This window comes from Apium graveolens, chromosome 1 (assembly GCF_009905375.1).
Source record: "Apium graveolens cultivar Ventura chromosome 1, ASM990537v1, whole genome shotgun sequence".
Classification (NCBI taxonomy): Eukaryota; Viridiplantae; Streptophyta; class Magnoliopsida; order Apiales; family Apiaceae; genus Apium; species Apium graveolens.
This window is the reverse complement of record NC_133647.1, coordinates 197027368-197038966: the sequence shown is the minus strand read 5'-3', so window position 1 is coordinate 197038966 and position 11599 is coordinate 197027368. Positions and strand designations below refer to the sequence as shown.

Sequence of the window (11599 nt, the reverse complement as noted above, 5' to 3'; positions counted from 1 at the left end):
ATATAGACCGCTGTCAACATACAGTCACCCCAATAGCTCAGATTCACACCAGATTGAAACTTTAAACTCCTTGCAACTTCCAGAACATGCATATGCTTCCTTTCAACTCTTGCATTTTGCTGTGGTCTATAAGCACATGACTTTTCATACTTAATTCCTTTATCAGTAAAGTATGTTTTGCATGACTTATCATCAAATTCCAAGGCATTATCTGATCTAACAGTTTTGACAGAACGTGCAAACTTATTTAACACATATTTTAAGAATGCAGTTAAGGTGTTCAGGTAGTCATATTTCTTTTCTATCAGGTATACCCAGGTCATCCTGGTGCAATCATCCACCAGAGTCAAGAAATACGTAAACTTTCCCTTAGTGACTACCTTGTAGGGGCCCATATATCGGTGTGTAAGAGGTCAAAGGCCATCTTAGGATGAGAGTTGCTCAAGAAAAATGGTTGTTTAGTGAATTTTGTCATAGGGCAAGTGATACAAATCTTATCAGAGGTTTTGTGGGCTGTTTTGAGAAAAGGTATGTGTTTCAGGACCTTGTCAGGAGCATGCCCTAACCTAAGGTGCCATATGTTCAAGTTTTTAAGAGAATTGCAGGCTTGTATCACAGAGACATTTGCACATACGGGTGAATTAGGTCCAGTTTGGGTAGTGTGGCTTAGGTAATACAATCCTTACTTAACTTTTCCTACAACCTTAACTTTCTTTGATACAGAGTTTATAACAACACATGTAGCAGGATAAAACATAACATCACAATTAATTATCCTTAGCTAATTTATGAATGGAAAGAAGATTATGAGTAAATTTGGGAACATACAGTACATAAGCATTCTCAATCCATTTAGTAGCTCTATATCACCAATGTGTGTGATGCTTGTAGTGTCTCCAGTTGGAAGCTTTATTGTGAGATTGGATGGTGCCACCTTTATATTTCTGAGATGCTCAATGGAGGATGTCATGTGATCTGAAGCTCCGGAATCCATTATCCACTTTGATCCTTTTAATAATGGCACTTCATTCCCAGCCATTTCAGAGAAAACACAGTCCAATTCTTCTTCAGTATTTTAGCCTTGTTGTTGTGATTGAGAAGTTGTTCCAATTGTTGCGTAGTCAATGCCACATTTTGATCACAACTCCCAATTGCCACATTGGCTCTTTTTGTATCACTGAATTTGTTGTTGGAAAATTTATTGGTTGACCACTTGTTCTGCATTTTTGGGTTTGGTTTCTTGTGTTGTTCAGCATTATACTTATGATGCCAAGGGGGGTATTCGATGATATTCCAGCATTTGTCATTAGAACGGCCTCGTCCCCCACAATTGGAACAACGATAGACACCCTTATCAGTGGCACATTTACTGGACATAACAGCCATTTCAAGATCTGGTGTAGCTGCAGAGGTAAGAACATCTTTTTGAGATTCTTCCTGTTGGATGACTGAGCATACAGTTTCAACAAAGGGAAGTGGATGCATCATCAAAAGCTGGCTCCTCTAAGGTCCGTATTGCTCATCAAGACCGTTCAAGAACTGAAAAAGTCTTGTCTCTTCTTTCAGGTATTCAATGGCTTTCAGCAAGGCTATACCATCATCTGTGATTGTTGTGACAGTGGGAAGGGTGTGCATAGCTTCGATTTCTTTCCAGAAGGCACTCATCGATGTGAGGTAATCCTTGACACTAGCTCCATTTTGTTTGAGAGCATACAAATCTCGAGTGAGTTTGTATTTCCGTGAGCCATTAATCAGGGAAAACCTTTTTTCTAGTTATTTCCAAATCTCAGCAGGATTGTTAATGAACAAAACATATTTCTTGATGGAATCAGAAAGGTTGTTATGAAGCCAAGAAAGTACTAGATTGTTACAAGTGTCCCATTGAATGGCTGCAGTTGTATCATCTACACCAAACACATGCCTTATTTGATAATTAATTAGTCAGTTACATATTTTCCCCCAAAATGTTAATGATTTAAGGTGCTTTGGATAATTAATTAATTATAGGAAGATTTGATTGTCATATATTATCTTAACAATGCATGATACTTTTAGAAAGTTTGTGGCACCCCAATAAGCGGAAAAAAGTAAAAAATGTAAAAATTTATATCAAAATTATAATAGACAACATGGATCGCAGGACGGTGATGTGCGTATCTAGTATATTAGAGTAAGTCCAACAATATCTTAGTTGAAATCTTAAATATAATATAAAATATTATGTCCGAGTAACTTAGACCATATTTATCATATTTCAATTCCAACAACGTGTCTTATTCTCATTATATATTTAATATTTTATTTTTAAAAGTTTACCTTCATTATTAAAGTACAATATATAGTAGAGAGAGAAAGAGAGTGTACAATAATATATAATAAAATATAAAATAGGACAATGAGAGAAGTGGCTTAAAAATAAGGCACAAAGAAGTTTTCCCGTGATATAAGGCATCACTAGGATACTGACTTATGAATCGGTAATACAATTGAACCATTATACACTTGTCCTATCAGTGGCGGAAACACATAGGGCGAGAGGGTGCTTTAGACCTCTAATCACGAAAAAATATTAAAAAAAATAAATTATTTATACTAAATTACACATCAATACCCTGTAAAAAAATAATTGTATTCCACATTAAAAAATAAACACCCCGTAAATTTTTGTCCTAGTTCCGCCACGTTACATAAGAGTCTTAGTTATGCATTTTGAACTTTAGTACAACAAATTAAATTAAAAAGTAATGCTGGGTGAACCTAAATGATATAAAAAATATGTACAAAAACGTAATTTTACTATTTGTAGTCATATACACGTTTTTTCTTTCTCATTTATATTTGCCCTTTCTTTTTACCATTTTCTTTTCTTTGTATAGAAATACTCCTGGGTAGATTTTTATTTTATACTTAAAAATTATTCATATATCATTTTACATATTTACCACTAAATAATTGAATATTTTATTTTATTTTGAAAAAAAAACGTGTGTAAATGAAAGATAAAACGCCAAAGGCGAAAAATTGTGCTGCCGAGTTTTTTTAAAATTAAAGAAATAATAAAAGCAAAGAAAATAATAATAGAAACAATGTTTCAATCCGGAAAAGAGCATGAACGATTGTTATATATGAACATAAAAATCTAGAATTAGTTTGTTATAAATCAACAACAAAAATACTAGGTCGAGCATTTAGGCCGCAATGGGAGACAATATAAAGATTGATATTTGATAGTATATGTTTAACAAATTGTAATGATAATCTGTAGAAAATGGGTGATTTTTAACAAAATTTACAAGAACCTTCAACAATTTAAGCATAACATAATCTTTTTGACTGTTTGCTTTAAACTTTTAATCGGGATTGAATGACGAGTTTTACAAAGACTAATTATAGGAGTATAATGAACTAAATTTAGTGAACTCTTATTAACTAATCCATCATCAAACTTGAAATTCTACGCCTAGAGGGGGTGAATAGGTGTTATGGGTTAACTATAACCGTTTCTAATAAGTTACCAAATATTTATCAAACTGTCAAACAACTTGATGTTAATTTCGAATATATGATGTCAGCAAGCTGACACTCGATATGCAATGCAGAATATAAATAACAGCAACTAAATAACATATAGAGTTTTAGCCATGTTCGACCCCTATGTCTAATGGTCTACGTCCTGATCTCTTATCAACTTAGTAAAAGAATATATTATTAATCACTGAAATGATACAATTACAACATTCAATAATATCTCCCTTTATCCCTTGTTCCTGATAGCAGTTTGTTGATAGTACATGTTCCCTAGAGTGAATTGTCCTCTAAGCCCGATACCAAACATGTTTAGCCTTCTCTAGAAATCTAACTTCCGGAATCCTTGTTATCCAAGCTCAACTACTCAGAAACAAATGTTTACACCTTGAACAATATAAGATTTAATAAAAATTATAACTGAAATCATGAACTCTATGAATATAGATATACGTGAATAAACTAGAGCTCGGAAAAAGAATATTCAATAAATGCAAGTTATATTTTCTCATATCGTATGGTGTAAACTTTGTCGATCAACCTCAAAGCAAGTATATCCAAAAGTATTTATAAAATTAAGTTAACTTCCGAATAAACAACACAACTTCCAATCTTGACCAAGTCTTACGGTTAGTTTATTTTAATTCAAACGTTAAGATAATCCAAAAATATGTTTAAACAAAAGATAAGATAGATTAGAAAAGGTTTTAAAAACATCTATCTTTAGTTTAAAATTAATTATCAATCAAATAAGAAATTGTTAGGATAAATCGAGTATTAACAACTTTCTAGAAAATAGCAAACAGCTTTTACAAAAGAGTTTTAACAAATCAGGAGCTCTAATATATTTAAACACATAAAATATATAATAGAGTCCTTACAAAAATTCATTCTTATCCATTTGCTTGAAATACACCACTCTGATATATCTTGAATTATTTCAGGCAGAATCTATAAGTTTGCTGATGAAACTGTCAAAATCATTGTTAGCTTGCTGATAGATAAAACATTGATTTTTGCAACACATATATAAACACATTATAATTAGCTTGCTAATAGTAACATATTACAAGTTATGAGATTGCTATCAGTGGGATCATCAAAAGTATGCGATCCCATCTGTGCAGATTTTCATAGGGGTAACAAAACTACGTTTTATAAACCTAGCATGACAAATATGGCCAAGCCAAGAAAACTCGTTGGTCGTGATGAAAAAAATTACATTTATTAACCCAATCGGTCGCAGCTTTCTTCATATCTTCGCACCTTTTCTTATCGGATGCAAGGCTCCTATGGGTGAAGCAGCATTGGTGGAAAGCCCGATTATGTAGGATTTTGTTTTTGGAGCATCTTCTTCATTATTTTTCTATAGGATTCATTAGTATATGAATGAGCAGTTAAAAGGATATTGTTGCTCAATTCTTGACATGTCATCGTACAAGTCGAGTCTTATATTTGAAATATTTCAATAAGCCGATTTTGGCCAAAATTACTCGAAACAAGCCATCTCAAGTTAGTTTATATAAATTTGTTTTCAATATCATGTACCGGGAAAAACATACATTAAGAAAAAATGATATAGTTGTGTTGTTTCTTTTGACAAATTAGTTTAAAAGGGAAAAATCACCAAGAAAAAATTCGATGTCAAGATCTTAAAGCAAAATCCGAAAAAAGATCAATAACATGTTATGAACAAAAAAAATCGAGCGATCGAGACAGTCAGACTAAGAAAGTAGAGGTCGGGGGGAATAATTAAAGCATCACAGAACTAACGAGAAAATATGTTATTCTACTAATTTTTTTATAGATGTGTTATATCTTTACACAGGCTATAACATGGGCTTGAAGAAAGTGATAGATACAGATTTGTTATTGCAGTGCTTAAATAGCTACAATCTTTTCATTATGGAACATTCTGGAGACTAATTAATTATTTTGACAAGTACAAAACGTTAATGTATCGATAATTTTTGAAGATTCTCGACTCTTCCTATGATGGACAATGATAAATATCTAGGAAAAAATCAAGTTAAAATCTATCCATTAAAGGAACATTCTAGAGACCAAATAGTTATTTGAAAAGGGCAAAATATTAATGTATCGATAACTCTCGAAGGTTCTCGACTCTGACCACAACGGACAATAATGAATATCTAGGAAAGAATAATCAAGCTAAAATCTCTCCATCAAAAGAATATTCTAGAGACTAAATAGTTACTTGCCGAGTGCAAAACGATGTCGTATCAATAACTCTAAAATGTTCTCCGCTCTTCCTATTACAGTCAATGATTAATATCTAAGTCAACTATTCTCGACTCTTCCTATTACGGTCAATGAATAATATTTAAGAAAAAATTCACCTTTTAACGCCTTGAGAACTAACAGAAAAAATCCCACAAATATGTGTTCCTGAAGTTTTTCCCTTGTTCACACATTACTATGTTGTACTCTCTCCGTCCCTATTTATCTGTCTTGTATGATTTTTAATAGTCAAATTGACTCAATTTTGATCGTAAATAAAATTTTATTTTTTATTATTTTAAAAATTTGAAAAATACATATTAAAATAGATTAAACATACTTTCTAATAATATAATTTTTATAAATATTTTCAATAACGTACTATATGAAAAAAAAAATCAAAGTTCGGTCAATTTGACCGCAACAAGTGACAAATAAATTGGGACGGGGGGAGTATATCTATTGTCTAATTGATTCTACTTTCTATCCGTGCAAGTTAAGTTACAAGTTTTCCTTAAATCACCTAGTGTTGAAGGAAAACTTTGATTGAGTCTCGTTTGGGAGTGTTGTTGAAAACTGTTGTGCTGTGAGAAAAAGTGCTAGTGGAAAAAGTGCTGTCAGGAAAATTAGATGACTGTTTGGTATTTTTTTAATTTATGCATATTTTGAGATATAATATATAAAAATAATATTTTTGAGAAGGTTTGATGGTGAAACTGATAACTATTTTTTGTAAAAACTGAAAACAGCTTTTTCCAAAAGTAGGGGTCATGCTTTTGCTAACATCGCTTTTACAGACAACAACTTTTAGAATTTACCAAACTTGTCTGACAGCTTTTCAGCAAAAAGTTACTGTAGCTGTATGAAACAGCAATACCAAATGGGGCCTCAATCCTCGTAATCATACAGAATAATTTCAGAATGTCTAAAGGACCCAATTTGACGAAAAAAATTGCCAATATTAATTTGAAAAAATTATAGCAAGCAGTTAGCTGCAAAATGAATTACAGAAAGAGGGCCACATCATATCAGCACATGTAAAAGTTGTTGAAAAGCTATTGTAACTGTTTGAAACAGCAATACCAAATGAGGCCCGAATCCTCTTAATCATACAGAATAATTTCAGAAAGTTTAAAGCACCCCAATTTGACAAAAAAAATCGCCAATATTAATTTGAAAAAATTATAGCAAGCAGTTAGCTGCAAAATGAATTACAGAAAGACGTCATATCAGCACATGTAAAAGTATAGATTTATAACTTTGGAGTACAAGTAATATTGAGTTAAACTCTCCGAATCCGTCTAGAATTGCAATAGCCCATTAACTAATCAAGTTAGTTTCTACTCATATTTGCAGTATGTAATGACTTGAGTGTTGCAAACTGCGATATCCTTGGTTTTCAGTTAATTAAAGGACTGAAAATATAAATGAATTACAGTGTGCACTGTTGAAAGAAATCCGAACAGAGCGAAAACACTAAAATTCCTAAAAAAATTAACAGAATTTACGCGGAGTCTATTTGTAAGATGTTGATTGGATAATGCGGCTTGCAACACAGAGCTGGCAATGAAAATTATGGCCTTTTATCATTAGCAACTTGTTTTTACTGTATGAAGTGTGATTAGGTGAGTTCATGCTATATACAGCTCAATGAACAATACATGTTTCAGTTATATATTAGATAATAAAACAGTTCGATAATTGCACTAACCAACCAATTACTAGTATCATATCAGGAGCTTAGAACATAAAATCACACATTTTTTATTAACATATAGGAGAAAACTATAGCTTAATAAATAGTAAAAAGCAATATTACATTCAGTAGGAGAACCAGGCAATCAAGAAATGTTTTATGAGTACTAACAAACCTTAATTTCTGTGTAAGTGCTCATTATTGTAGGTTTATGAATTCAGGATAAAAATATATAAGAAGTTATATAAAAATAATAATACAATCTATGTTAAATTTTACATATATATGGTTGTAAGAATGAGCTTAAAAAATTTACTTTTTGAATTCAAAATAAAATTAATTAAAAAGTTATAACAATAATACAATTTAGGTTAAATTTTTGATATGCTTGTAAGAATCAGCTTAAAACAAAATTTATATGATGTTATAATCTTGCATGGTTGTTGTATGGATGAGGGCAGAGAGGAGGCAAGGGGTGGCCGGCGGGTGCGGCCGTCACCCCAAACTCCGGTATAATCATTAAATTAGTATTTAAAATTTATTTAAAAAAAATTACATATTTATATATTTAGTAGTAAAAAAAATTATTTTCAATTTTCGCCCCTTCAAAAATATATAATTTTTTGAATTTAGTACTAATATTAATGATATTTACAATAATTATGAATTTAGATACAAAAATTTAAATATATATTGTATATTAAAATTGTTAAAAATATTATCTATTAATTTATTTAATATATAATAAATTAAAAATATATATTAATTATTCTGAAAAAAATTTCGCCACCCCAAATCTCGACTTCTGGCTCCGTCCCTGGACGAGGGGGACTTAATTTTTTTTAGTGTAGTTTCTGTTAAGTTTCTTGCTTCTTTATAGTTGCTTCGCAGCCTTCTTGTTGTTCACATGTTTTGTTCACCAATTCGGTTGCAGATATAAAGCTGCAAACATCTTAGAATAGAAAACACTTTGTAACCGAAGATGATGAGGCTAACCAATCCTTATATGAATTTATATTTTGATCAATTAAATAGTGTTAGATGTATAAAATTGGTTATCAAAATTTAATTCAAATAGCTACATTTTATGTTTATGTTAAGGCTGGGTAGATTATTAATAATTACACAATAACCTATCACAAATGACATGTACTATTTGGATGCATTTCGAGATTCAATTTTAGAAATAACAACTCAATCAACTCATTTTAGTCTATATTCTATAAATTACCGATTAATCACCGGATTAACCATTTTAATATACTGTGTCGATTCGATTTTTTAATCCGATTAATCATTGCACTTTTTTCTTAAGTTAATATATTTATTAATAAATTAATTATTTTTTCTATTTTATTACAAACATCCAATTAATGCTCCGATTAGTCAATCCGATTAATCACCGATTATCCAATTAATCACTGAAAAGTTACTCAACCGAACAATCCCGATTTCCGTCTTTTAGAACAATAATTTTAGTATTAAGTAAATATGAAAACATTTAGTAAACTTAGTTGAGGATAAATAAACGATAATTTCCCATTTTATTTGTAATTGAAGCAACTGTCTACAATTTAATTTATACCACCTGAGCATGCTTATTGGAGAGCAGTAACATGTGATTTCCAGTTCATCTTCTGCCGATTTATATTCAATACTCATTCTTGATCCTCTAACCATCTGCCTGGATTCTGTTCAAACGGATACATACATACATTTAAATAAATCATAGTTTTAACTTAAAAAATAATTATTTTGACAGTGTCATTAAGATCTTGGGTCAACCATGGACCAGAATCCAAAGTTCTTCACCATCAAAGCTAAATGCAAAAAAAAAAAATCCATTTGCATCTTACACTAATATTATTAACACTGTGGTAAAAATATCTATTAGATAAAGTTATCCCAAAATATCAATCTACGACGACTCATAGTCGTCGTAAAAACTATAAATCATATGACTAGTTTTTCCATATTCCCATATTCCGAAAGTTAAAATTCATCTCTAATACGAGAATCTGTTAACTTCACCGTAACAAGTAAACATGAATCATAAATTTATAAGACTATGTCGAAAAGAAAAGCAAACAAAATGCAACCATGAAAACATGAAAAATAAGAATCGTAATGAAGAAATCTACATGAATGAGGGAAGAAAGTTGAAGATATTGCACAATGTACTCTTCACTGATACAGATTATTGCTCATTTTAGCTTCTCTAGTTTCCCTTTCTTAAACGAAAAGAGAGGAGGAAGGGCACTGTTCTTTTGTGTACAGATTGGTACATTGACAACAGGTCTGATCCTCATAGTTGCTGATCTAGTTCTCTCCAATCCCTTCTTGCTCTTTTTCGCATTTTTGTCTTTGTTCCCTGTTCTGTCGTCTTTTTCTGAGCCTTGCGTATCCACGACTGAGCCCGAGGATGATGACGATGATGATGAAGATGATGGTGACAATGTAGATGGCCTTTGTTTTCTGAGACGTAATAGTTCTTTCCATAAAACTGTGCATGAAGGTGGCCTGGGAGAAGGATCATCATCAATGAACCAACTCCCTCTGCTATCTTTGTTTAAATTTAAATCTTCGATCTTTGATTTTGCTTTCGGTCCCTCCTCGGATCTGAGAGTAATCTTTTTTATCTCGTGATGCATTTGCCAGTACGGAAGCAACTTTCCCTCGAAAAATAGCTCATCAGCTGGTAACATTGTATGGTTGTTGCTTGACAGAAACTCGAATGTTTTCTCTCGTGGCTTTTCCTGCTCTTTCTCAACTTGAGAAGTTTTAATACTAGGAATGAAACTGGTTTCGTCGAGAAAATCAGACGAGAACGATATGCGAGGACTTGAAATAGGCTCGACTGATGCTGAATCTGTTTGAGCTTTCTCTGGAGAAACCATTTTGTTAGAAAGTGAGGAAGAAGGTTGTGAAGTTAAGTTTTAATTGCAGTAGTTGTAGTTTATAGGAGAAGGAAGTGCATTACTATATTTGACTTATTGTCTTGTCATTTTTATCTGTGGTTAGTTATTGTTAGACAGTGAGAATATTTAAACCAGGTGGTCCTGTGAAGACAAAACAAGTGACTTAAGTTTTTGTTATAGATTACAAGAACAGCACATGGACACCTTGAGAACTAGAGACAAGATTTCTGCTTCTGCCTATGTTTATTTAAGGGTGGTAAAAATTTTACATTGAAGATCTTACAAGTTACAAACACTTTCTTACTGTTCGGGATAGCCTATTCATAAAGATCTATACTTCCGTTTAGTCCCGACAAGATTACGGGTTCGAATCCGAGTAAAGGGAGACACTTTCTACTATTCGGAATAGCCTAGTCATAAAGATCTATACTTCCGTTTAGTCCCTACAAGATTAAGGGTTCGAATCCGAGTAAAGGGAGACACTTTCTTACTATTCGGGATAGCCTAGTCGTAAAGATCTATACTTCTGTTTAGTCCCTGCAAGATTAAGTGTTCGAATCCGAGTAAAGGAAGACACTTTCTTACTATTCAGGATAGCCTAGTCGTAAAGATCTATACTTTCGTTTAGTCCCAACAAGATTATAAGGGTTCAAATCTGAGTAAGGGGGAAGGGTCCTCTATGAAACAACTATGCTTGCCTTGCCTTTCCTTGCAAAAAAAACAGGACATGTGGTATTGCAGCAGTGAGTGCCTTGGAATAGGAAAGAATGGAATGCATTTTACTTGAAAAACTAACTCATTCCTACTTCCAAGTAATTTTGCAATGATTCATTATTGTTGAGCTAAAGAATCTAAAAAAAGCTGTCAGCAGAAGCAGAACATAGTGGAAGAGCCTGACTGTTAATAGTATTGGCACACTAAACAGTAAGCAGTAACTAATCTTTGGCAAATGGAAAACATATTTATTCTTTCTTTCATGGGTTTCGTTACAAAACAAACGATTATTGCAACATACGTAGATTATAGAGTAGGATTTTTCGGTGTAAATATATGTAGGCTCATCTTTCTAAGTATAGCACTTGATCATAATAATCGTTTGCCGTTTGCCGTAAACCATCACCTTGTTTTATTTATTCATATGACAGGTTATTATGATAACATAATGAAAACAACGAAAAACATAGAGATTTGATGTCTGCAGAAGCTGTTTTACTGAAAA

General features: G+C 32.1%; 1 protein-coding gene across 1 annotated transcript; it reads right to left on the bottom strand.

Annotated features, from left to right (window-relative positions):
• Positions 1–9606: 9606 nt before the first annotated feature.
• LOC141723886 (uncharacterized) lies at positions 9607–10468 on the bottom strand. The gene has a single exon (XM_074525830.1). It carries the CDS (start codon positions 10357–10359, stop codon positions 9667–9669), a length of 693 nt encoding a protein of 230 aa, XP_074381931.1. The 5' UTR covers positions 10360–10468; the 3' UTR covers positions 9607–9666.
• Between the last annotated feature and the right edge of the window lie 1131 nt (positions 10469–11599).